The sequence below is a fragment of the Lagenorhynchus albirostris genome, chromosome 15 (genome assembly GCF_949774975.1).
Source record: "Lagenorhynchus albirostris chromosome 15, mLagAlb1.1, whole genome shotgun sequence".
NCBI lineage: Eukaryota > Metazoa > Chordata > Mammalia > Artiodactyla > Delphinidae > Lagenorhynchus > Lagenorhynchus albirostris.
The window spans coordinates 51,767,633-51,792,952 of NC_083109.1; the positions used below are offsets into that span (position 1 = coordinate 51,767,633).

The 25,320-nt window shown below is 57.9% G+C and overlaps 3 protein-coding genes across 15 annotated transcripts; 2 read left to right on the top strand and 1 right to left on the bottom strand.

Annotated features, from left to right (window-relative positions):
- The first annotated feature begins 6,545 nt into the window (after positions 1-6,545).
- Positions 6,546-10,743, top strand: KREMEN2 (kringle containing transmembrane protein 2). Of its 10 annotated transcripts, none has more exons than XM_060122620.1 (9): positions 6,546-7,002; positions 7,241-7,415; positions 8,154-8,245; positions 8,344-8,468; positions 8,669-8,822; positions 9,265-9,597; positions 9,665-9,787; positions 9,875-9,948; positions 10,194-10,345. In XM_060122620.1, exons 1-9 carry the CDS (start codon positions 6,909-6,911, stop codon positions 10,215-10,217), a joined length of 1,194 nt encoding a protein of 397 aa, XP_059978603.1. In that variant the 5' UTR covers positions 6,546-6,908; the 3' UTR covers positions 10,218-10,345. The 10 variants fall into 10 exon arrangements, with proteins under 10 accessions (XP_059978603.1, XP_059978602.1, XP_059978596.1 ...); XM_060122614.1 differs by having other exon boundaries at positions 6,552-7,002; positions 9,870-9,948; positions 10,194-10,743; XM_060122619.1 differs by lacking the exon at positions 9,875-9,948 and having other exon boundaries at positions 10,194-10,743.
- A 267-nt stretch (positions 10,744-11,010) lies between these two features.
- Positions 11,011-17,417, top strand: PAQR4 (progestin and adipoQ receptor family member 4). Of its 2 annotated transcripts, XM_060123457.1 has the most exons (3): positions 11,011-12,193; positions 13,561-13,782; positions 13,966-17,417. In XM_060123457.1, exons 1-3 carry the CDS (start codon positions 12,028-12,030, stop codon positions 14,397-14,399), a joined length of 822 nt encoding a protein of 273 aa, XP_059979440.1. In that variant the 5' UTR covers positions 11,011-12,027; the 3' UTR covers positions 14,400-17,417. The 2 variants fall into 2 exon arrangements, with proteins under 2 accessions (XP_059979440.1, XP_059979441.1); XM_060123458.1 differs by lacking the exon at positions 13,561-13,782.
- PKMYT1 (protein kinase, membrane associated tyrosine/threonine 1) lies at positions 15,210-25,320 on the bottom strand. Of its 3 annotated transcripts, XM_060123456.1 has the most exons (8): positions 25,192-25,320; positions 19,262-19,422; positions 17,878-18,371; positions 17,069-17,175; positions 16,763-16,935; positions 16,520-16,677; positions 15,520-15,618; positions 15,210-15,436 (listed from the first exon to the last, which is right to left on the bottom strand). In XM_060123456.1, exons 1-8 carry the CDS (start codon positions 25,208-25,210, stop codon positions 15,325-15,327), a joined length of 1,323 nt encoding a protein of 440 aa, XP_059979439.1. In that variant the 5' UTR covers positions 25,211-25,320; the 3' UTR covers positions 15,210-15,324. The 3 variants fall into 3 exon arrangements, with proteins under 3 accessions (XP_059979439.1, XP_059979437.1, XP_059979438.1); XM_060123454.1 differs by lacking the exon at positions 25,192-25,320 and having other exon boundaries at positions 19,262-19,782; XM_060123455.1 differs by lacking the exon at positions 25,192-25,320 and having other exon boundaries at positions 15,289-15,436; positions 16,516-16,677; positions 19,262-19,782.

A 25,320-nucleotide genomic window follows, 5' to 3' on the forward strand; every position in this document is an offset into this window, starting at 1 on the left:
CTGTGTAGAGCTGCTGTGCGTCCACATGCCCTTTGCAGCAACAGATGGCCACCAGAAAGGCATACACTCCACATGTCTCAGTGCCACGTGGTAGGAAGTGATGGAGTTTGGCTGGGCAGAGGGAAGCCTCCACACCTGGGGCAGAGTCTGGTCACCTGGCCCAGGTGCCCGCTGGACTAGGACCCACCTAGTCCTAGTGGTGGGAGTCCTCGGAAAGGTTGCTGAGGGGTCTGCTCCCAGCGCACAGGGGGACAGTGCAGCTTCTGCTGGCCATTCCCCAGCCCCCGTGGAGCTGAAAGAGAGGCCTTGATCCTCTGCTGATTCATCCCAAGTCCTCCCTGACTTGTTTTCATAAGCTGTGGCAAGCTTGAAGTGGAACTGGCACCCCCAAGCCAGGGCAACCTTGACCCCCAAGACCCTGGCTACCTTCCCAGGCAGGTAACTGTCCCATCTCTTGACCCGACTACCGGCTCCATGGGGCCCTCACCCACCAGCCTGGCCAGCAGTCATGGAGATGGTCCAGCAACGTGACAGCCCACCTCCCAGGTAGGAGGCAGGAACCTGCCAAGAGACCCATCATGCTGCTGGCCGCCTGCAGTGGACACGCAACACAGGGGCTATGTTTCGGGCAGTGCTCTTGGCCATGGAGCACGCTGCCCCGAGAGAGTGAACTGCCCATGGCCAAGGCCAAAGACAGCCCTGTGGGAACAGATGCACCCCAATCCCAGACCCACAGATGTGCACATCCACGGGAGGTGACCACACTTATAGAACGGCACCTGAACTTAAAAGGACAGTCAAGCCTGTGCTAGCACCAGCTGGGTCTCTGCTCAGTCCCACACAAAGAGGAACCTCACACAGGCCTGAAGTGCCCGGAGAGAAGCACCGAGTCCCAGCAGCCAATGTCACCCAAACGCCTGCAGGGTCACTGGTTTCCCACCCTCCACAGTAGGGTTTCCACGGGGCGCAGGGTAGGCGACTCCAAATCTCGAGTCCCATGACTGTCACCTTGGCTGGGCTCCAGGCCCAGAGTCAGAGGAAGGACTCAGGCTTGTCCCTCTGCCCCCATGCTCACATTGACCAGGGCCCAGCCACTCATTCTCATCTCTGCACCTGCTTTGACCTTAGAGGGCAGGTGGATGGTCCATGTTGCTCGGACCGAGGACTCCCCAATGGACATGAATTTGGATACTGCTGCCGCCTTGGGTAGCCCCATGGCCACTCACCACCCACCACCAAGCCCCAGAGGCTCCCCATCATACAGCCACTTCCTCCATGGTTCCAGAGCCAGCAAGATGTTCCCTGCCCTATCCCTGTCACAGAGCAAAGTGCACAGAGGCAAGTCCCTCTTGGAAGCTGGCCCCTGGTGGACAGCGACAGCTGGGCGTGGTCCTGCCCTCCTCCTTCCCTATTTCCACTCTGCTGCTAGTTCCCCCAATAAACCCTGTTTCATTATGTCTGCACCACGTGGAGCCACTAATATATCTCTGTGTCTCTTTGGGTGATGGCACAACAACATCTCAATTATGAAATCTGAAATAAAAAGTTCATAAGGAGCAGCGAGACTGCCAAAAAGTTACTCAAATTTTAAAAATGGGCCAGCGGCTGGCTCTAGGGTCCCCAGCCCTCAGTCTTGTCCCTGGGGTTGTGAGCGTCACTGAAATGCTTCTCCTGGCCCAGCTCCCCCTGCCCACCCAGCCCAGCCTCCTGTCCCCATGTCCTCTGTTGAGATGGCTCCTGCTGGGTAGCACCAAGGACTTCCTTGTCACTAAATTCAGCGGGTGCATCTCAGAGTTCACCACCTGCACTGACTGCCCCTCCTTAAGCCCTGCAGACCTGAAGGTGGCTCCCAGGTTCTCTGCATCTCCTTTGAGGGCTCCTTGGTTCCCACCCAACCGATAAGCAAGGTGGTTGGTGTTCTGGGGACTGGACCTCAGCCCTTTTCTGAACAGCCATTTTCAGGGTTCACAGTTTGTCAATCTGCAGCCCCAGCTCTGCCCTCCCTTCTGCAACCAAACCTGTGTGTCCAGCTGCCCCCAGGACCTTGACCCTGGATATCCCACGGTCACCAGCAGCAAAGGTGGAGAAGGGGAGTGTCCTCATCATCCCCCTCCTCTGACAGCTCCACCACATAAGTAGAAACCCAGAGCCATCCTTAACACTGCCCTGCCTGTCCCTAGGTCCCGTCAGCTATCAGTGCCACAAGTGCAACCCTGCCTAGTTCTTTCTTTCTTTAGTAACAGCTTTATTGAGATACAGTCCACACACCATAGAGTTCACCGACTCAAGTGTACGATTCAGTGACTGTTAGTACATTCAGAGTAGGGCCTCCGTCACCTCTATCTAATTCCAGAACATTTCATCACCCCGAAAAGAAACCTCAGACCCATTAGAAGTCACTACCTCTGCGGTTTCTTTCCCTATGTGTTAAGGCTGATGGGGTTCCTTCCTCTGGTGCTGGGAGAATTTGGGGAATCCAGGTGTCTTAGTCCACTCAGCTTGCCATAATATACCATAGGCCCCAGAGGGGGGATCTTAAACAACAGACATTTATTTCTCACAGTTCTGGAGGCTGGAATTGTGAGGTCAGGGTGCGGGCATGGTTGAGTTTTGGTGAGAGCTCTCTTCCTGGTTTACAGTTGGCCACCTTCTTACTGTGTCCTCACATGGGGAGTGGAAGGCGGGTAGGCCTAGCTAACTTTCTGGCCTCTTCGTATAAGGCACTAACACATCATGAGGGTTCCACCCTGACTGGAACACCTCCCAAAGGTCCCACCTCTTCATGTTATCACACTGGGATTAGGGTTTCAACATGTAAATTTGGGGGGGACACAAACATTCAGTCCATAGCACTAGTAAGGCACACATATGGTAAAGAAGACTGTTAGTCAATCCTTGTATTAATAAACATCCCTGGGCTTCCCTGGTGGCGCAGTGGTTGAGAGTCCACCTGCCGATGCAGGGGACACGGGTTCGTGCCCCGGTCTGGGAAGATCCCACATGCCGCGGAGCGGCTAGGCCCGTGAGCCATGGCCGCTGAGCCTGCGCGTCCGGAGCCTGCTCCGCAATGGGAGAGGCCACAACAGTGAGAGGCCCGCGAACCGCAAAAAAAAAAAAAAAAATAGAAAAATAAACATCCCCATCCCTAGGCCCCTGAGTCACCTAGAGCCCCAACCTTTCACCTTTGTGACCACTGCAGCATCCAGTGTCCCCTCTGCAATCTGTCCCCATGATAGCCAAGGGCTTTTCTAAAATGCAACCCCAGCATACAACACCTGCCCCAGGTGTTCTCTCCCAGGTGTCCATATCAGGTATGATTACCTGGTTCAAGGACCAGAAGCCAGAGGTACCCAAGGGAGTCTCTGGAGACAAAGGGCAGGGCGGCTGACAGCCTCAGGCTGCATCCTCATCACAGCTCTGCAGAGCCCAGCCTCTCCTGGCTGTCCACCCTACTGTTCCCCTGAGGGCTCCGAGGGCACTAGAACAGCCCCTCAGCCTTCTCCCATTAAAAAAAGGCTCTGGCTGCTGGAAGGGCTGTTCAGGGTAACCATGGGGAGTTGGACCTCAGTTGAGAGAGCTATTAGTCCAAGTAGGAGATGGTGGTGGCTCGGACTAGAGAACTAGCAGCAAGGATGGAAAAGTGACAAGAAATAAGTAACATGTTATGAGTTGAATTGTGTCCCCCCAGAATTCACATGTTGAAATCCTAACCCCTAGTACCTCAGAATGTGACCTTATTTGGAAATAGGTCGTTGCAGATGTGATTAGTTTAGACGGGATCCTACTGCAGTAGGTTGGGCCCCTAATCCAACATGACTGGTGTCCATATAAAAAGGGGAAATTCAGACACAGACATTCACACAGGGAGAATGCCATGCGGAGGTAAAGGCAGAGACTGGGGTGATTAGTGGCTTCTAGGAGCCAGGGAATGCCAGTGACGGCCAACAAGGCACCAGAAGCTAAATGAGAGGCATGGAACATTCTCCCTCCCAGCTCTCAGAGGAACCAGCCTTGGAGACAAGAACTGTATGAGGGTGGGGGGAATGTATTAGTCCAGGTAAGTTGTGCCAGCTGCTGTAACAAGCAAGCCCCTGATCTCAGTGGCTTAACACATAGATATTTATTTCTCCACTCATGCAGAATCCCACGCTGATACTTCTAGTTGGTGGGCTCCTTCTACAAGGTCGCTAGGGAATCTGGCTCCTTCCACCCTCCCCTAGGCCCTAGGTATCCCCTCCATCTAGTTGGTGAATGAAGGAGATAGAAACTGAGGCTATTGTAGACCAGACCTGGCTGGGGTCTACATCAGTGCTTTTCAAACTTTAACACCTGGGGATCTTGTTAATGCAGGCTCTGATGAAGGAGGCATGGAGTGGGGTATGAGAATCTGCATTTCTAACAAGCTCCCTGGTGATGTCAATGCTGTTGATCTGGGCCCTTGCTTTGAGAATTGAGGAGTGAGAGGCATCACTCCTGCCCATGCCTCATAGCCAGAGCTCACTCCTGTGGCTATACCTAATGCAAGGGAAGCAGGGAAATGAAGTTCAGCTGTTTGTGCAGGAGCTGGAGGAGCCAGGGTCAGTAAACAGGCAGGGGGCAGGTAGGGGCCAGGCAGTAGGGACCCAGCCCTCCCACGACAGTGGTACCATTGCTGCGGGGAGACCAGGGGGAGGTCCTGCCTGAGACCATGGGTCCCTCGGCAGGCAGACTTTCTGAACTCCCTGGAAGTGGTGGGGGCGAGAGCCCAGGCCTTCCTTAGTTCAAGGTTCTGTGAGCCACCTGGGACTGGAGCTTGCAGTGGGGATACTGCCTCTCATCTTGGTGCCTGAGTCCTGGAACTGAGCACCCCCTTCTTTTCATCCAATACCCCTTTTGCAGGAGATCAGCCTGGCAGTGGGGGCCCAAAGTACAGTGGACCAGATGGACAGCCCTTTTTAATCAACCCTCCTGCCAGAAAAGGGGTCAGTTCTTCCTCCACTCCACCACTGACCTTCCTTCTGCACGAGGGGTCCTGGTCGTCTTTGTCCTCCACCCCGCCCTTTTCTCAGGTGACTCCTGGGAGCAAGGCTCCCCATGCACCCCCATCACCCAGGCCTGCTGCACCAGGATGCTGTCCCTGGGCCAGAGCCTAGGACAATGCCACGGAGCCACAGCAGCCCCCAAGCTCACAAGCAGAAGGGAGAAGGGGGCCAGGTCTATGGGTTTTACTACTCCCTCCTTAGATGGGTTCCCTGCGCTGGGCTAGCCTGCGCTGGTGAGACTCCCAGTCCATTGCTCAGCAGGGCCAGGAAACTGGGAGGTGATCCCGGGCCAGCGTGGCAGCTGAGAGGGTCCCCCCAGGAGGCAACCTGGGCACTGGCCTCCAGCCTCAGCCAGCCAACTGCGTTGGGATAACGCCCCCCCCCACACACACACACCTCCCCCCAGCCTGTGTATGAGGCACAGGCTCATTCGAAGCGAGGTCTTCGCGGGTCCAGTCACCACCACCAGCACTGTGGCTTTCCTAGAATCTTCTCTGCGCCCCCGATCTGGGGCGGGGGAGGAGTACGGCGGGTACTGACAGAGCGGAGACAGGTCCTTGCAGGCTGGACAGCCTGGTGGGGGACTGGTGAGGGGTGGGCAGGCCGGACTGGGAGGCAAGATATCGGGGCCGGGCGGGCCGCTCTGGGCCCCAGGCCACCACCCATCTCCTTCCCGGTCCCCGCCCCCGCCCTCCCACGCACCTGCGCTGGCCTCTCCCCAAGCCCTGGGGGCAGCCGGCGGGCGCTGCTGGGAGATCAGAGGACTCGGAGGAGTCGGGCCCAGGGGGAGGGGGCGGGGAATTTCCCCCCACGCCTGCCTGGACCTGCTCCCCCTCCCCCTTCCCCGCCAGGTGGGGGGGGCACCGCTAGGGGAATTCCACCGCGCTGCGAGGGCTCCGGCGAGCCTGGGCTGGGGGTCCTAGGGAGAGGAGGAGGAGAGGAGGGAACAGGCTGGGACCAGGGGCGCAGCTGCCTTCCTCCCCAGACACCAGCTGCCCCTGCCTGTCCCAGACTGAGCGGCCACCATTCCAGCCCGTGGGGCGGGTGCGGGGGCAGGGAGTGGCGCTTCCTCAGGCCAGAGGCGTCGGGACCTGGGAAGGGAGAGGCGTGAAGATCCGAAAGAGGGTGTGCGTGTGAGCGTCTCACAATGAATGGGTGACTGAGTGGGAGAGCGTGCCTGCACTTCATTCAAGGGTGTCTGTGAGCTGGGGACTCCGGGTGCCCCGGGGACGTGTGGCCTCAGGAGAGGGTCCTGTGTCTCCCCATTAGGGTCGTTCTGTCTACCAGCCTGGCCGGGCCTCCTCCACACGCTCCCGCAGGAACCTTCACCGACCCTGAGAGGAGGAAGGGAGGGGAGGCGCGCTCCGGGACACAGAGGGTCCCGGAGATGGGGGGCGGGCGTGGGAGGCGTCTGGACCTGCTGCCTCCGCTCCAGTCTCGGGCGGGGCTTCCCTGCCTCGGTGGGGGGGGGGACCCGTGGGGAGGGACGCCAGGGGGGCAGGAGACAGCGCGTCGGAGACCTGGGCGAGGGAGACTCAGAGAGCAAGAGGCAGAGGGAGGGGGCGGGTGTGGAAGCCGAGGCAGGACCCCGAGCCCGGAGAGGCAGAGACGGAGAACATCCCTGGCCAGAGATCGTCCCCCCGGGGAGACTCCCAGTAGGGGCCGGGGCAGAGAGACGCCTTCAGGGCCAGAAACCCTAGGAGGCAAATACCCCTGGGAGATATTACCGCCACCCCCCGCCCCAGATAGAGAGCGCCTCGCAGAGCGGGGACGAGGACAGACTGTCAGAGGACAACGCCCCCCAGGCCTCCTGGGAGACCCCGGAGCAACCCCAGGGGCGACAAGGGCCTTGTGAGGGCCAGGGCGACCTCTTCTTGGTTGGGGGCGATGGGGACACGGGCCCCGCAGGGCCTCCTCCTCCTTCTCTTGCTCCGGCTGCTGCTGCCACGCGGGACCTCAGCTGGGAGCCTGCATAACCCAGGTGAGTCGCGGCCCGGCGACTGGGCCGAGGTCACCATTCCCTCCTCGGCCTCCGCGCCTAGAACCCGAGTCCCACTGGCGAGGGGGCAGAGCAGGTGGTGGCAGCAGCTGAGCAGCCCGAGGGCCCCGTGGGCGCCGGGGGCGCTGGCTGGGGAGCTGGGTGGGAGTTGGCATCGGAGTGTGGGGTGAGGATGCCCGGCAAGGGTCAGGACCTCCCAGGCCCCGCCGTCGCCGTGCAGGCCTGTCCGAGTGCTTCCAGGTGAATGGCGCAGACTACCGCGGCCACCAGAACCGCACGGGCCCGCGCGGGGCTGGCCGCCCGTGCCTCTACTGGGACCAGACGCAGCAGCACAGCTACAGCAGCGCCAGCGACCCCCACGGCCGCTGGGGGCTGGGCGCGCACAACTTCTGCCGGTGAGGGGCGGGGCCTTCGCTGGGGCGGAGCTGGGTGCACTATTACAGGCGTTGGCCCGGAGCTGGGCCTCGGCATGGGCGGAGCGGAGGTCTCTGCTGTGCCGGCACAGGGGCCATCTCGAGGGCCTGGGGGCGGGGCTTAAGCGTGGGGTAGAACCTTTTCTGACCTGGGTCGGGCCGTAGGCGCATAACTTCTGCAGAGCCTCAGGTCAGGCCTGGGCACTCAAGGCGCCCATAAGGGCGTGGCGTAGTCAGAGGGCAAACCCTGGAGTGAGGGGCCGGGCCCTTGGCTCACATCTTCTTTTGAGACACATCTACTGGTGGTGACGGAGGGATTGGGGGTTCAGAGCCACAGTTTCGGTCTGAAGCGGCAGGGACCGAGCTGCGCGGGAGGACACTTCCCTGCTGAACCGCAAAGCTTAGGGCTCATCACTTCTGCTTTAAAGCAGGATTCCAAGACAAGGGACTTGGCTGAGGCCCATGGCTGGGTGGAGGACTAATACTACAAATGGCCTCAAAGTCTTCATAGCCTAGCAACAGCTGAAGACCTAAAATCAGCCCCCAGGGCCCTTTAATGACTTCCCAGCGTACACTCGGAAGTCGACATCCATTCTGGTGGGCAAACCAGAATTTGCTCGAACACACACGGTGGCTATTTTGAGAATAAGCCGTGGGTCAGGGCTGGAATTTGCCATTCTTGGGACAGGAGGATCCCAACTATTTCTCCTGTACCAACAGTAACCCAGATGGTGATGTGCAGCCATGGTGCTACGTGGCCGAGACAGAGGAGGGCATCTACTGGCGCTACTGCGATATCCCCACGTGTCATAGTGAGTGGGCCGGGATGGACAAGGGTGGAAGCCGGGCTGCCTGGGCAGAGTTCGCTTTTGGAGGCGCCTCACTGAGCCTGACTCTGCTGCCCCCTCAGTGCCTGGGTACCTGGGCTGCTTCGTGGACTCCGGGGCACCCCCGGCCCTCAGCGGCCCCAGCGGCACCTCAACAAAGCTCACTGTCCAGGTGTGCCTTCGCTTCTGCCGCATGAAGGGCTACCAGGTATTGCCCACCTGCCCAGACCGGTGGTGACCCCTGACCTTGACCTCAGGACCAAATCAACTTCGAACTCTGAGGCCAAACCTTGACACTAATTTCTGAACCCCCAGCCCGATTCCCACTTCCGACCCCAACCCCTGGCTCCCACTACCCCACCCCCACCCCAGCCCCTGTCTCGGTGGTCACCCAGTCTGTGCTCCCAGTTGGCGGGCGTGGAGGCTGGCTACGCCTGTTTCTGTGGCTCTGAAAGCGACCTGGCCCGGGGACGCCCGGCTCCGGCCACCGACTGTGACCAGATCTGCTTTGGCCACCCGGGCCAGCTGTGCGGCGGTGATGGGCGCCTGGGCATCTACGAAGGCGAGGAGTGGGCAGGGATGAGGGGCCCGGGTGAGGGGAAGAGTCTGAGTGAGACTCAGCGATGCCGTGACAGGGGGCGGGATCTGGGAAGGGAAGGCGGTAGGTTGGGGGCGGGGCTTAATAAAGGGATTGGGTTGAGGACTGGGCCCGAAAACGGGACTGGGCTGAACCTGGGGCCAGGGGTCTGGATCTGAGGACGGGACCTGAGAAAGAAATTGTTTGAGGGCGAGACTTGAGGAGGGAATTAATAGTTTGACAGCGGGGCCTATGGAAAGGGTTGGACGGGGTCGGAGGAGGGAGTTGGGCTGAACCTGGGGTGGAGGCGGGGTCCGAAGATGAGGCTGGTCTGTCTGGGGCGGGGCCTAGCTGGGAAGGGGCGGGGCTCTATGTAGAAGGAGGAGCCCGCCGGTCTCCGGGTTCTGACCGCCGGCCCCGCCCACAGTGTCCGTGGGCTCCTGCCAGGGGAACTGGACTGCACCTCAAGGTGTCATCTACTCCCCGGACTTCCCGGACGAGTACGGGCCGGACCGGAACTGTAGCTGGGCGCTGGGCCCCCCGGGCGCCGCGCTGGAGCTCACCTTCCGCCTCTTCGAGCTGGCGGACCAGCGCGACCAGCTGGAGCTGCGCGACGCCGCCTCGGGCAGCCTGCTCCGCGCCTTCGACGGCGCCCGCCCGCCGCCGCCGGGGCCGTTGCGCCTGCGCTCCGTCGCACTGCTGCTCACCTTCCGCAGCGACGCTCGCGGCCACGCGCAGGGCTTCGCACTCACCTACCGCGGTGAGGCCCCGCCGCGTCCCCCCTCAGCCCGCTCCCCCGCCAGCCTGCCTCACACCCCTCTCCGCAGGGCTGCAGGACGCCGACGACCCTGCGCCCCCCAAGGGCTCGGCCCAGACCCCTGCAGGGCCCCCCGACGGGGCCAACATGAGCTGCAGCCCCCGGCCTGGAACTCCAGAGGCCGCGATTGGGGGTGAGACGGGCGTGGGAGGCGGGAGAGAGTTTGGGGAACAGACCCTTCCAGCCCTGTCCTCACCGCACTCGTGTGCCCGCAGCCCAGGTCTTCTTGACGGTGACGGCCGTCTCAGTGCTGCTGCTGCTGCTGCTGTCCCTGCTGCGCCTGCTGCGCGGACGGTGCGCGCTCTGGGGCAGGACCTGAGGGCGGACCTTGCCGGGAGCCTGACGCCCCACCCCGGTGCCCCGGGGCGTGGGGGGCCCTGGTGGGAAGCTAGGGCCCACGACGGGAACAGGGCTGGAAGGAACTCCTGGGTTCGAGGGACGAGGATCACGCGTTCGAGGGACGCGTGGGATCACAAGCGAAGCAAGGTGCTGGAGGTGAGGTTGGTTGGGGGTTCGGCTGACGTCTGCTCCCTCTCTAGGAGCTGCCTGCTGGCTCCGGGTAAAGGGCCCCCAGCGTTGGGGCCTTCCCGGGACCCCGCAAGAAGCTGGGCCGTTTGGTACCGCCGGCCTCGAGGGGTCGCCCTGCCCTGTCCTCCCGGGGACCCCCAGGTTGAGAGTCTAACCGCGAGTTACCGGCCATTGAGCGCCTCCAGCCAGAGTTCCCTGCGCTCACTCATCTCTGCTCTCTGACTCGGGACCCCCAGGGTCCACTGGACCCTCCTGCAGCGGGACAGACTCCTGAGACCCTTTGCCACACACTGCCTACCTTGGCCTTCTGCCCCTTTGAAGTTTGGCAGCTCGGCCTCTAGTCATCTCAAGGAGGCCAGACGTTGGACAGGAAGCATCTGGTGCTATTATTGGGAACTTCACCTGACCCTCGGGGTCCAGATGGTCAAGGCAAAAGGGCAAGAGGAATTCGACTTCCCTCATAAACCTGGATACCTGGGTCTTTGAGCCCCTTCTGGGGTGGTTCTGGACTGCTGCCCAAAGTGAAATGTGAGAGGTCAACAAAAGTGGTCAAAAGACTAATCATAGGTTTTGAATATAAGACCTATTTTGGTACAGGGCTCCGGAATTTCTTATGTGTGGGAAGAGCTATGAGGGTACAGTGCCAAGAGTGGTTGTGTACATGCAAGTTAAAGGCGTTCATCGCAAAGAGTTTCATGTAGCAGCCTGGAATGCAGAGGAACCGCGGAGGCGGAAGGATGAGTGGGCGGGGTCCTGGAGAAGGGGAGGAGGTGGAGGCCGGTTGTCAGCAGGGTTAAGCAGAAGAAGGGATGCCTTCGTAGACCTGATTTAGGATGAACCCTGGTGGGGACCGAACTTTCTTCCCTGGCCTCCTGCCCTCTCTCCCTCTCCGTTTCCTGCCCGTCCTGGGCGGGGCCGAAGATGCGCCTTTGGCTTGAACAGTGAGCGACTTTGGCCCAGACCAAGCTCGAAGAAGCCTGGCCCGAAGGGCAGGGCCTCACTGGAGGGCTCCGGGCACGTCAGGCACACCCCTAGAGGCCCGGGCATCTCGGCACGCCTTGCTGCGCTCCGGGGAAGTCGGGCGAGTGGAGATATCACCCGTGGAGTAGGGGCGCGCCGGCTCTAGACCTGGCCCGTCCGAAAATCCCGGGTCGGCAGCACCTTGGACAGAGACCGGGCCGTGGGGTGCTGCAGGGTGGAGGGGCTGTGCCCGGGAGGGTGAAGGCCCAAGGGTGAGTCAACCTGGGGGTAGCGCGAAAAGCCCGGGCGCAAACTGCAAGGGAACGCGAGCCACCGGGACCCAGAAAGTCGGGTCCCAATCCAACAGGAACACCATGCAAATAAGACTGGGACCGCATATATTATGCTAAGACGCTGAAGGTCTGGGCGGCTGCCGGGAGGAACCTCCCAGTCGGCCGCGCCCATTGGCCCTCGCAGCCGCGACGTCAGGAGCCCTGAGCGCGAAACCCTGGCGGGATGGCGGGGGCGAGCAGCTGGGGCGGAGCCTGGCGTCCCCTCCCGCGTCCGGCCGCGCCCGTCCTCCCGGCAGCCTAGAGACTATTGGCCGCTGCCGCCGCCACAGCAGCCGCCGCGAGCTGTCCCTGCACAGCGCCTGCCAGCCGCACTGCGCTCCGGATTCCTGTGCGTCCCCGGCCTCCGCCCAGGCGTGGGGTCGCGGGGCCCGCGCGTGCGCAGCGGGGCACGGGCCGGGACCCCCGGACCAGCGCGTGCGCGGACCGAGCACTGGGAGGTGGGCGGGCGCAGGGATGAGGCTCCGGGTGCTGTTGGCCCGCTGAGGAGACCCGGGGGCAAGAGGTGCGCGGACCGACTTCGCCCGGCCGGGCCATGGCGTTCCTGGCCGGGCCGCGCCTGCTGGACTGGGCCAGCTCGCCGCCGCACCTGCAGTTCAACAAGTTCGTGCTCACCGGCTACCGGCCGGCCAGCAGCGGCTCGGGCTGCCTGCGTAGCCTCTTCTACATGCACAACGAGCTGGGCAACATCTACACGCACGGTGAGCCGCTCCCCTCATCCCCCATCCGCGGCAGCCCTGCCCGCGCCGGACCGGGGGCCCGAAGGCCGAGGAGAGCCCCAGCGCCCAGGTCCTGGGCTGCCCCGGCCCTGGCACGGCCAGGAGCCGTGGTGACAAAGCTGCCATTGTGCCGATCGTCGCTGCCCGCGTCTGCTCCCCCGGCGGGGCCCCCGGGGCAGGCGAGGGAAGCAGAGTCGGAGACCGAATCCGCTTAATCCCTCTGAGCCCTGGGAATAAGGAATCTGGTTTCCGGCCGCTTCGTAATCCCTGCGCCCTGGCACCCTCTACCGCCAGCACCCGTCCCGGAGATGGGTGTTGACTTTGGCGAGGAGGGGCCCAGGAGAAGCTAGGCCCCGGCCGCCCTGCCGCCCCCGCCCGCCCATAGCAGCCCAGGCGCCGGGCTCCGCCTGGTGGCGACTCCTCCCCCGCTCCGACCCCGCCCCGGGCCCCTCCTCCGCGGCCCCGCGGAACTGTGCTGACACAGCCCTGCCCGTCCTTGGCCTACCCGGGTGGATAGAGGTGCCCTGAGTGCGCTGGGACCAGCCTTGGTACCTGCCCCCAGGGGGACTGTGGCCTGGCTAGACCCTGCCAAGAGTGGGCAGTCAGCGGCCACAGCCTGCCAGTGCCGACCTTTGACCCATGTGAGGGCAATGCCAAAGTGCCTGCAGGAAGTGGTAGGAATGGTTCTGAAGACCTGGACTGGGAGGACTGGAACTCCCTGAAAAGGTGCCTGGGTAGAAGATGGAACAGGGTTCTTTCAGCCCCCTGCCCTGCCTGGCCTCACCTGCTCTGGTGGACAAAAAGGCCCACAGCCTCCATCTGTCTGGTCCCTTCTGGAGAGGAGAGGACATAGGGATTGGCAGGAGCAAGATAAGTGGCCCTGGGATCTGTTGTCATTGCCTACATGTCGGATTCAGAACTCACCTTGAGATCATGCCCCCTCTGGCTTCTGCTGATATATACCTAGGCCAGATTGGGGAGTGGGGTCCCCCTGCTTTCCTGGGAAGTGGTGTGGTGGCTGCAAGGGTGAGACCAGCTTGGGAGTCAGACTGCCCAGGGCTCTGTGCTGCTTCATTGCTTACTTGCTGGGGTTCCCTGGGGCAGGTTACTCAGTTTCCTCACCTATAAAGTGGGAATAATGGTCTCCCCTTCCCAGAACTATTGTGAGCTCTGCTAAATAAAGTTACTGAAAGCCCAGAGCCTGCCTCTGTCCAGGGCCGGCCAAGAGTTGGCCAACAGCCTTGTCAGGACCTGTCTTGCTCCCATCCCTCTAGCGTGTGGCCTCATTGAGGACATGACTTGTCCTCACTGCTGAAGCTGTCTGATGGAAAACTGTCTCCCTCCCCCAGGGCTGGCCCTGCTGGGCTTCCTGGTGCTGCTGCCCATGACCTTGCCCTGGGGTCAGCTGGGCAAGGATGGCTGGCTGTGGGGCACACACTGTGTAGCCTGCCTGGCACCCCCTGCAGGCTCTGTGCTCTATCACCTCTTCATGTGCCACAAAGGGGGCAGCCCTGTGTACACTCGGCTCCTTGCCCTGGATATGTGTGGGGTCTGCCTCGTCAACACCCTCGGTGAGCCAAGGGATGGGGTGGGGGGCGGAGGGCTTGAAGGATGGGAGCTGGGGGTTGGGTACACTCACATGAGCCTGAGATAGAAAGGGCAGGTATCAGGGAAACTGGAAGAAAAAAAAAAGGGACAAGGGCAGGTGGATCCCCAGACTGATGTGCCCTCTCCTGCCTCTCTCCTCTGTGCAGGGGCCCTGCCCATCATCCACTGCACCCTGGCCTGCAGGCCCTGGCTGCGCCCAGCTGCCCTGGTGGCCTACACCGTGTTGTCGGGTGTGGCAGGCTGGCGGGCCCTCACCGCCCCCTCCACCAGTAGCCGGCTCCGCGCTTTTGGCTGGCAGGCTGGCGCCCGCCTCCTGATGTTTGGGGCCCGGGGAGTGGGGCTGGGCTCTGGGGCTCCAGGCTCCCTGCGCTGCTACCTGCGCATGGATGCACTGGCACTGCTTGGGGGGCTGGTGAACGTGGCCCGCCTGCCAGAGCGCTGGGGACCGGGCCGCTTCGACTACTGGGGTAACTCACACCAGATCATGCACCTGCTCAGCGTGGGCTCCATCCTCCAGCTGCACGCTGGCGTCGTGCCTGACCTGCTCTGGGCCGCCCGGCACATCTGCCCCCTGGACTGAGCCACCTCCCGCCCGCCATGCCGGCCTGCTCACAGTCTTCTAGGGCCAACAGCACCATGCTGGCTCCCTGGATGCTTCCAGTAAATGGGACTTCCTAGCAGGGAGCCCTCGTCTGTTCATCCATTCTTCCCTGTGGACTAGCCTCTTTTACTCACACGTTGGATCTCCACTTCCCCTTCCTGCCTTCTTCCACGGGACTTATAGGCTGAAAGGAAACCTTCCCTTCTCTGGGCCTGTTTTTACCCTCTGTGACCTGTGAGGTTTGGGCCAAAGGGACAGTTGGGATCCTGCCAGCCCAGAGCCATCACCCACCCTGACCCTCACATAAGGCACCTCACAGCTGCCTAGCCCAGCCTCCTGCCCTCTGTCTGTCCACCCTGCATGCTGGCCCTCCCAGCAGCCCGTTCTCCCTGCTGTCCAGAGACTGGAATGAGGGGTCTGGACAACAGGACTAGCCTCTTATCCCAGGACCTAGGGGCAGGAGGGTGGTGGCTGCTGCTTTTTCCAAGCAACTGGCACAGAGATGTAAAGAGCTGAATGGCCCCGGACCCAAGCCCCACTGGACTGAGGGCACCCTCCACCTTGAGTGCTCTGAAAGCTTGACCTGCCCAGCAGGGACATGCCTGCTCAGGAAATCTTTGCTCCACACAGTGGGTGACTCCCAGCTCCAATCTGCCAGCCTGGGGCTTGGGGCCTTGCAGCAGAGCTCAACCTTGGGCCGTCGCAGGGGCCTCAGACCCTGGGCAACGTCAGTAAGCACCGTGTTGCCATGCAAGCAAGCTTGGGTACTCCCAAGATTCAAATACCTTTTATTAGACACGGCCAGGCAGAAGGGACCACTGGAGTTTCCAGACGGACCCCAGCCTCCAGGAGGATGGAGAGAAGGGGCTAAGAGGTTAAAAGTGCCGAGCCTGGGCCTGTGGGCTCAGGTTGGGCCCAGTGAGTCCTCAAACAGGCTGAGGAGGTTCCGAGGCTCAAAGGCGGGGAAGGTGCCCTGTGGAGGCTCTGAGTCAATGTCACTTAGGTCCAGAGAATCCCTAGGGGGAGAGAAGAAAGAGAAATGACTCTCAGGATCCAAAAGCTGCCCCCTCCCACCCCCTGGGACCCTGGGCCCGCTCACCTCAGCGTGTACCTGCCCCGGGAGGCAGGGGAGCCACTGCAGGGGGTGGAGGTGCTCCCGGCAGCACTGGCCAGGATGGCCTCTGGAGAGAGCGAGGGCCTGCGGGGGGTAGGCAAGACAAGCAGGGTGTTGAGGGGAAGGGAGGAGGCCACGGCTGGGTGGGAGCAGCAACACCAATCCTGACCCTGTGCGGGCTCCGAGCTCCTGCCTGACACAGGCAGGTGCCATTCTCGGACAATGGGCATTGGTGGACATTGAAAGAACACTCTGACAACTTCTAAAGTCTACCTGACCACACTCAAATGCCACCTCTGTCCCTTTTCAGAACACATGGGCTCTGACTGAGCTGACTTTGAAATGACCTTGTGGTATCTGAAGCTCATCTGGCACTTTGCCTGCTATAAAGCGCCCCCATGGCAATGGGGTGACATTCTCGTAAGGAAGGGGTTAATGGCGTGATTCCTTCTGAGAACTGTCTGCCCTGAGCTTGTAGTTTCCTTTGCAGTAGTTTCTTAATTACAGCCTCTCACTTGGCCACCAGGCACGTGGGACTAAGGAATTCCTCCCAGGGCGGGAGCTCACCAGGCTCTGGGGGTTTTGCGCCCTAAGAGGAAGGATAACACCTTGCCCTTGGGTACTGGCAGCCTCTGGGGGGTGGGGGCTGCACCGCCTGCCTTTCCCAGCAGGTGCTGTGGCCCCTGTGCTGCTCCCCAGCATGGCAGCACCCTCACTGTGAGGTTGCCAGTTCGCCCTGCTCCGTACGGCCCCTGGTCCACACACTGAGATTAGAAGAAACAACTGCATTCAAACTAGGCCAGGCCGCACCCCCACCAGCCTTGGTTTCCTTCCCGGCGTTTGATGGGGGCCAGGTTTGTGGGAGGAATGCCGGTTCACTACTAATTCCCGTGGCGCTGGGGCCTGGGCCTCGGGCATGGGGTTTGGCCATGCTGACGGCCCGTCTCCCCCAACTCCCAGCCGCCTGCCCAGAGTCCTCACCCACCCTATGCTGTCGTCATCCCAGTTGCTGGCGAGGCTGCTGTCCAGGAGGAGGCTGCAGGGCGGCGAGCCAGGTGGGGTGGCCGGCGGACCCAGGGGCTGCAGCCAGCTGGCAGGGTGTGCCAACCCGTGCCAGAGCCAGCATAGCAGGGAAAGCAGGGCCTGTGGGGACAGGGGGCCAAGGGAGGCTAGGTAGACCCTGGGCCAAGGAACAGAGCAGGGCCGCCCATCACCTTCCCTGGCTTACCTGCCACAGGGCCCACCCTCGACTGAGGGCCTCGGCAGCCATGTACCACAGGACGGTCCAGGGCCGCGGCTGCCTGAGCATGGGCAGGGCCAGCAGGGCCTCGGCTGTGGCCCGCAGCTTGGGGTCAGGTTCCAGCATCATGGTGAGGACAGAACGCAGCTCAGAAGACAGGCCTGTCCCCGGGGCAGGGCCACATCAGAGGTGATGGGGCCTTGAGCCTGGCAGTCCCTTGCCACCAGCCACCCCCCATGAGAGCCTGCCCTCCCTGTGGCAGTGCATCCCCTCCAATTCTCTCCTCCCACTCACCAGCAGTGAACTCAGGGGGCAGGTAGCCCTGGCGCAGCTGCTGCCAGCCCTCCCCACCATGGGGCAGCTCCATGTTGCACGCCACCTCCAGGATGGTGAGACCCAGGCTGGGAGGGACAGGGACAGAAGAGGGGCAGGGTTGACTTCGAGACACAGAACCCAGAGCCCCAGGCTACCCCCAAGAAGAAGGGTAGGAAAGGGATGCTATCTTCCACCATGAGCCAGGGAGGTGGGGAAGGAGGCGCTGGGGGCCCTAAGAAGGTCTCGGCAGGGCTGATGATGGGGACTATATCATGGAGCACAGACCCCGGGCCCAGCGTAGCTCACACACCACCTACCCCCCCACCCCGCCCCAACAGGACTGGCACTCTGGTCGCTGTTGTTAACAGTGATGTTCTCATCATCCTGTTGATGTGACTGGATGCTACTGTCAGAAGCAGAGCAGTGGTGACCAGCATGGACCTTGGAACCCAGCGCCTGGTCCAGGCCCAGCCTCACCACCTGCTCACTGTGGACTGGGGGAAAGTCCCTTAACCTGCTGTGCCCAATTCCCCTGTGAATGGAGTAATAATAGTCCCTCCCTTGGAGGTGTGGTGAGATGAGTGAAGAGACAAGTGAATCAGGTAAAGTGGCTCCAGAGGGTTCTCTGATTAGCTTAACTCTCCAGACCCCTCTCAACTAGAGGGCGGGACCCCCAACCCCTTGGGGAAGCATCTCCCAGCAAGTCTTCCTGACTTTGGGCTAGGATGGTGACCCTCTGCTGACCACTCCCCCGCCCACCAGGAAGAGCCTCCCACGTCGAGCCCTACCTGAACACATCTGCCGCTGTCCCATAAGCGCCTTGAAGCAGCTCGGGGGCCATGTAGCGAGGGTCTCCCTCCTGGGCCTCGCTAGCTCCGGATGCACCCAGCTCCACCAGCAGCCCAAAGTCACCCAGCTTGCAGCGGTCCCGGGGCCCCAGGAAGATATTGGAGGGCTTGACGTCAAGGTGGACCAGGCCTTGGCTGTGCAGGTGGGCCAGGGCCAGCAGGATGTCCCGCAGGTAGCCCCAGACCTGGGCCTCGGGCAGGCTGGCGCCCCAGGCCTCACAGTGCTGCTGTAGGCTGGGCCCACACAGCTCTGTCTGCAGGTATAGGATGCCACCCTCCTCCCAGGCTTGCTCCAGCCGCACGCAGCATGGGTGCTGCCCCACCTTCTCATGGCCGCCGACCTCGGCCAACTTGCGGGCCCGGTCCTTGGGGCCCCGGAAAGGTGACATGCAGCGCTTCACGGCATAGAGCCGGCCGTCTTCCTTGGAGCGCACCTGGAAGCGAGGGGGAACAACCACTCAGGAGGACAACCCAGATGATTCTGTTAAGATTTCACGTGTGCGGAAGGTATGGCATGGCAGCTACCTTAGAGTGACCCCCACGTGTGCAAGAGCAAAGCTGGACAAACCTCCACCCCAGGTGCTGGTTTGCTGGAGACCCAGCGAAAGAAGAGACAGGGCAGACCTCTAAGTACAAGCCCAGGAGAATGCGTTAAGTAAAAAAGCTGCCTACAGAACAGCACGGGCAGTGTGGTCTGCCATGCGGCATATGAGATGGGTTTGTTTCTATCTGGTCAATTCCAGAGAAGTACAGAGAAAAGTCTGGAAGGAAGAACGCCCACCTGAGAATCACCGTGGTTTCCCCTGACCTAGGGGCCTCTGTAATTTTTAACAAAATTGTCTTCATGTAGTACTTGTGTAAGGAAAACTACCATTTTAGAGGAAATATACATGATTGGAAAATATATTTTAAGAAACAAAAGGTGGCATGGAGGTGTCGCCTGAGTGCTTGCAGCAGGAGGGAGGTGGGGTGGGCACTGCACTGGGGGCGGGAGGTGGCCTGGCTCCGGGGCCTTGTGGAGCTTGCCAAGACCCCCACACGGCTGGCACCAGGCAGGAGGAGGTGGCAGGTGGGAGCCATCGCAAGGCGTGCCAGGCTCTGGACAAGGGGAGAGTGTGTACTGAGGGGGCCTCAGAGGGGCCTGCATGTGGGGTTATGAGAAAGCGGCCAAGTCCAGCACTGAGGGGAGCCTGCCAGCCCAAGAGGTGGGCCGTCAGGGGAAAGGAGGGGAACAGGCTTCCCAGGACACTGTCCCATCCCAGCCAGGGTGGCGAGGCGGCAGGGGGTTACCCCAGACAGGCCTGGGGAGCTGTCACTGACTCACCTTGAAGACCTCTCCATAAGAGCCGTGGCCCAAGCGGCCGAGCCTGTGGAAACTCTGCTGGAAGAAGGACTCCGGCCGGCTCGGGTCATACCCGGGACTCTGCAGGGGCTCGGAGGCTCGGCCTTGGAACGACACCCGCCGGGGCTGGGGCTGGTGCCAGCCTGGGGTCCGAGGAGGGAAGAGGCGGCTGATGGGGATGCTGCCCTTGGCAGGGGGCCGGGGTGGGAGGCTCCGACTGAGACCCCGAGACCTCTTGAGGGAGAAGCCAGGTTCTGCATGGCGGAAGTAGGCTGGGACCGGGACGGGGGTGCCACTCAGGGGTGGCGGGGTGCCCTCTTCGGGCACAGGCATGTCCAGCACAGGAGCCCCCAGAGTTCAGAACAGTGTGTCACTCAAAACAGCACCTGGTCCTATGGCCCCAAAGAGGCTGCAGAAGAGAGCCGAGTCTACGCCACACACACACACTCTGCTTTAGGCATGGAGGCGGTGGGCACAACAAGCACCTGGTGGAAAAAGGTATACAAATGTATGCATGCCTGCAGGTGGTCACCTGCACCTTGGAGGTTAGAGACACATAGACTGAAAACCACAGGGTCGTGTCCTGGAGGTTCCCACAGTCCAGCAGAGGTTAAACCAAGGCATGTTCTGGAGCCAGACCATACCTGTGTGCACATCTCTGCCTTGTTTGGCCCTAAAATATCCCACCTTGGGGAATTCCCTGGCGGTCCTGTGGTTAGGACTCGGCACTTTCACTGCCATGACCCAGGATTCAATCCCTGGTTGGGGAACTAACATACCGCAAGCAGGGTGGCATGGCAAACAAACAAACAAACAAATAAATAAAACATGGCCAAAAAACTAAATAAATAAAAATTAAAACTTAAAAAGAAAAAATCCAGGGACTTCCCTGGTGGCACAATGGTTAAGATTCCGCACTCCCAACACAGGGGGCCCGGGTTCAATCGCTGGTCAGGGAACTAGATCCCACATGCATGCCACAACTAAGAGTTTGCATGCCACAACTAAGGAGGCTTCTGGCCGCAACTAAGACCTGGTGCAACCAGAAAAAAAAAAAAATTCAACCTCTTCCAAGACTGTAAGGTAGAAATATTAACATAGGTCTGCTATCCTTTATCTCCAATTCCAAAGGAAAAAAGAAAGTCTAGGGCTTCCCTGGTGGCACAGTGCTTAAAAATCCACCTGCCAATGCAAGGGACATGGGTTTGATCCCTGGTCTGGGAAGATCCCACATGCTGCGGAGCAACTAAGCCCATGTGCCACAACTATTGAAGCCCGCGCACCTAGAGCCCGTGCTCCACAAGAGAAGCCACCTCAATGAGAAGCCCGTGCACTGCAATGAAGAGCAGCCCCCGCTCGATGCAACTAAAGAAAGCCCGCGTGCAGCAACGAAGACCCAATGCAGCCAAAAATAAATAAATAAATAAATTTATATATTGAAAAAAAAAAAGGGCTTCCCTGGTGGCGCAGTGGTTGAGAGTCCGCCTGCTGCTGCAGGGGACACGAGTTTGTGCCCCAGTCCGGGAAGATCCCACATGATGTGGAGCGGCTAGGCCTGTGAGCCATGGTAGCTGAGACTGCGCGTCCGGAGCCTGTGCTCCGCAACGGGAGAGGCCACAACAGTGAGAGGCCCACGCACCGCAAAAAAAAAAAAAAAAAAAAAAAGAAGAAAGTCTGAATTTCAAATTTCTTTCTTGCTTCCTTTTTCGTAGTTAAGGTGCTAAAACTCAGTTAGTGGGGTTTCGCTTCCAGCTCCATGTAGCAGAGGCTAAATTTCAGCTGAGTGTAGCAGAGAGGCTGGGGGCTTCCTCCTTTCACCAGCCCCTATTCAGAGAGACAGGCACCACTGTCCCTGTCCCCAGCTCCAGAGCTGTGGCTCAGGAGATTCTGCCCGGGGAGAGGCAGGTCATGAAACAGAGAGCTCCAAAGCTCTCCCTGCAAAAATGTGACTTGATTAGAAGTAGAGTGTGAGAAGTTCAAGCCTAAAGGCCCTCTCAAAATCAGTGGAGGTTTTGGTACTAAGCAATTAGGAGGAGGCCGATACCTCCATTTGCACTACAAGTGAACCACAGGACAACTAGTTTACCAGAGAGAACTGGGGAAAGAGACAGCTAAGAAGAGTCTTCCTGAGGTTAGAACAAACCTTAAACACTGAACTCCAAAGCTACCCCTTTAGGGACTTCCCTGGTGGCACAGTGGTTAAGAATCTGCCTGCCAATACAGGGGACATGGGTTCGAGCCCTAGTCCGGGGAAGATCCCACATGCACCACAACTACTGAAGCCCATGCACCTAGAGCCTGTGCTCCACAATGAGAGAAGCCACGGCAATGAGAAGCCCAAGCACCGCAACAAAGTGTAGCCCCCGCTCACCACAGCTAGAGAAAGCCCACACGCAGCAACAAAGACCCAACGCAGCCAAAAAAAAAAAAAAAGCTACCCCTTTAAAGCCCAAATTTGACTGGATCAGTCTATGGAGCAATTGATGTTCCAGGGCATTGTCAAAAACAACAGAGCAATCATCCAGCAATTGGTGGGGCCTGACAGCTGGGTATGATCAGGGAGAAGACAAACAGAGCCCCCCTAAAACCACTAGTGTCCCAGGGTGACTGTGCACATGCCCAAGGCTGGGCCCTCTGAGGAGCAAAGTCAAAGGCTTCACATTGTTTAGGAAAGAGACATCACTACAGTGGTCCAGCCACTTTAAACAAGCAAAAACAATCCCAAGCCCCCAGGGGTAGGGTGAGGAACCAATATTCACAGTTGCTACAACATACTATCTAAAATGTCAAAGAAAAATTACAAGATATGCAAAGACGCAGGAGAGTGTGACCCATACACAGGAAAAAAAACATACAGCAAAAACTCCCTGTAAGAGAGACCAGATGTCAGATTTAACAGACAGACTTCACAGTAGCCACTATAAATATGTACAAAGAACCAAAGGAAACCACACTTGAAGAAGTAAAGGAAACACAATGACAACATCTCATTAAATAGAGAATATCAATAATGAGATAGAAATTATAAAAGAACCAAATGCATAGTTGAAAAGTACAATGTCACTGAAATGAAAAAATTCACTGGAGGGGTTCAACAATAGATTTCAACTTGCAGAAGAAATAATCAGTGAACTTGAAGATAGTTTGATAGAAATTATGCAATCTGAAATACAGACAAAGAAAAGGGAACCAAATCTCAGAGAAATGTTAGGACAGCATTAAGTGAATCAACATATGCATGATGGGTACACCAGAGGAGAGAAGAGAAGGAGCTGGAAAAGTATGGATTAAAACTTCCCAAATGTGATTTTAAAAATATTAACATAGCCAAGAAGCTCAATGAACTTCAAGTAGGATAAATGCAGAGATCCACACACAGACACACCATATTAAAACTGCTGAAAACCAAAAACAAGGGGAAAATCTTGAGAGGAGCAAGAGAAAATGACTCATCACTGACAAGCCCCCCCCCCATAAGATTAACTGTTAACTTCTCAAAAGAAACAATGGAGGCCAGAAGGAAGTGGGATGACATATTCAAGCACTAGGGAGAAAATTTGTCAACCAAGAATCCTATATCCAATGAAACTATCTTTCAAAAATAAAGGCAATAAAGAGGGCGTCCCTGGTGGCGCAGTGGTTGAGAGTCTGCCTGCCGATGCACAGGACGCGGGTTCGTGCCCTGGTCTGGGAAGATCCCACGTGCCGTGGAGCGGCTGGGCCCGTGAGCCATGGCCCCTGAGCCTGCGTGTCCAGAGCCTGTGCTCCGCAACAGGAGAGGCCACAACAGTGAGAGGCCCTCATACTGCAAAAAAAATAATAAATAAAATAAATAAAGGCAAAAAAGAGATTCCCAGATAAACAAAAACAGAAAGAATGCATTGCTAGCAGACCTGCTTTACAAGGAAAACTAAAGGAAGTTCTTCAAGCTGAAACAATGTGATCCCAAACAGTAATTCAAACATACATGAAAAAAAGAAAGAGCACCAGTAAAGGTAATTATGTAATATAAAAGACAGTATAAACGCATATTTTTCTCCTTTCTTCTTTTAACTGATTTAAAAAGCAACTGTATAAACTATGTATGTAACTGTATTGTTGGGCATATAATATATAGAAATGTAATATACTTGCAAATAACAGCACAAAGATTTAAGTGTGTGGGAACAAAATTATATTGGACTAGAAAATGACACCAGATGGTAACTCAAACCCACAGGAACAAATGAAGAGAACCAGAAATGGTAAAAAAGAAGGTCAATGTGAAACAATTATACATATACACTTGCTTTTCTTTCTTCCCCCAATTTCTTTAAGAAATTAAAGATGATCTAAATAAATGGAAAGGCATTATATGTTCATAGATCCAAAGACAATATAAATAAAATGATAATACTCTCCAAATTGATCTACAGACTCAGCACAATCACTATCAGAATCCCAGGTAGCTTCTTTACAGAAATTGGCAAACTGATCCTAAAAATCATATGGAAATTAACAGGACCCAAAAGAGTCAAAACAAAGTCGGAGGACTCACACTTCCCCATTTTAAAACTTACTACAAAGCGGGACTCCCCTGGTGGCGCAGTGGTTAAGAATCCGCCTACCAATGCAGGGGACACGGGTTCGATCCCTGGTCCGGGGAAGATCCCACATGAAGCCCGTGCACCACAACTACTGAGCCTGTGCTCTGGAGCCCACATGCCACAACTACTGAAGCCTGTGCGCCTAGAGCCCACACTCCGCAACAACAGAATCCACTGCAGTGAGAAGCCTGCACACCACAATGAAAAGTAGCCCCCCTGTCGCAACTAGAGAAAGCCCGCACACAGCAATGAAGACCCAACAAAGCCAAAAATAAATGAATAAAAATAAATAAATGAATTAATTAAAAAAACTTACTACAAAGCTACAGTAATCAAAACAGTGTGGTACTCACATAAGGATAGACATGAAGATCAACGAAATAGAATTGAGAGTTCAGAAATAAACCCTCACATTTATAGTCAATTGATTTTGACAAGGGTGCCAAAACAATTGAGCAGAAATAAAACAGTCTTCTCAACAAATGGTGCTGGGACAACTGGATATCTACATGCAAACCTCATTTAGCAGAAAAATCTGACCTGGCCTATTCTTCCCTCTAAGTGTAAAATAATAATATATTTCTTGACAGAAATATTAATGTGTTTGATTATGAAATGATGTCCCAGACCCATGAATGGATGGTGTTACATATAAATGTTACACGTACCCTATTAGCTTTCTAAAATGGGAGACATTTTGAATTCTGAAACACACCTGGCCTCAGGGGTTTGTGGACCTGTAATGCTAACTTCATGGAAGCCTTAGTCTAGTGTCTGGCATGCAGATCCCTCAGTAACTGTTATATAATAAATAACGCTCTGAGTAGTAATTGAAAGAACACACAAAATACAGTGGTCCCACGGGTGTAAGTGACTTTTGTATTGGAGCAAAGAGGGCTACTGTGTTGCTATAATGTTATAATTGAAAGAATAACAAGAGGAAAAAAGGAGAGAAGTCCAATTTTGAGAGGAGCCACAGTGTATCAAAAGATTCCATACTTAGCAGGGGGTGAGTCAGTGACTGAAACTGGAGGGAGCAGTCATCTGAAGGGTACTCTCCAGTGCCTAGGAAAGTGAGGCATGAGGGGAGGGACCCCACAGGGGCCTGCATGGGAAGACTCACCCTACAGCCTGTGGGTACCCTCCCTCTGCCTCTATGCATCTCAGGAATCCCATCCCAGAGTTTCTCAAAGTGAGGGACCAGGATGTCAGGAACCCCTAGGGTGTTGGTTAGAAGTAGAGCCTCCGGGCCCAGCCATATCACATTCAGGGACATTGGGCACCTGTATCTTAAACCAATTCTCAGATCATCCCAATGTCACTTACGTTCTAGCACCATTGGCATGGCCAAACAGCTTTGGGGGTGGGATGGGGAGGGAGGAGAAGCAGGGGCTCCCGGTGAATCCAGGGTGGCCCTGAGCAGAAGCCAGGCCGGGATGAGCTCTGCAGCTTTCA

Bases quoted from the DNA above. Each gene is read 5' to 3' on its own strand.
- KREMEN2 (XM_060122612.1), top strand. From the start codon at position 6,909: ATGGGGACACGGGCCCCGCAGGGCCTCCTCCTCCTTCTCTTGCTCCGG. The intron at 7,416-8,153 runs GTGAGGGGCGGG...CTGTACCAACAG, and splicing joins GGCGCGCACAACTTCTGCCG to TAACCCAGATGGTGATGTGC. The intron at 8,469-8,668 runs GTATTGCCCACC...CTGTGCTCCCAG, and splicing joins GCCGCATGAAGGGCTACCAG to TTGGCGGGCGTGGAGGCTGG.
- PAQR4 (XM_060123457.1), top strand. From the start codon at position 12,028: ATGGCGTTCCTGGCCGGGCCGCGCCTGCTGGACTGGGCCAGCTCGCCG. The intron at 12,194-13,560 runs GTGAGCCGCTCC...TCCCTCCCCCAG, and splicing joins GGGCAACATCTACACGCACG to GGCTGGCCCTGCTGGGCTTC. The intron at 13,783-13,965 runs GTGAGCCAAGGG...TCCTCTGTGCAG, and splicing joins CTGCCTCGTCAACACCCTCG to GGGCCCTGCCCATCATCCAC.
- PKMYT1 (XM_060123454.1), bottom strand. From the start codon at position 19,612: ATGCCTGTGCCCGAAGAGGGCACCCCGCCACCCCTGAGTGGCACCCCC. The intron at 18,372-19,261 runs GTGAGTCAGTGA...CCTCGCTTCCAG, and splicing joins CTTATGGAGAGGTCTTCAAG to GTGCGCTCCAAGGAAGACGG. The intron at 17,176-17,877 runs GTAGGGCTCGAC...TGTCCCTCCCAG, and splicing joins ACAGCGGCAGATGTGTTCAG to CCTGGGTCTCACCATCCTGG.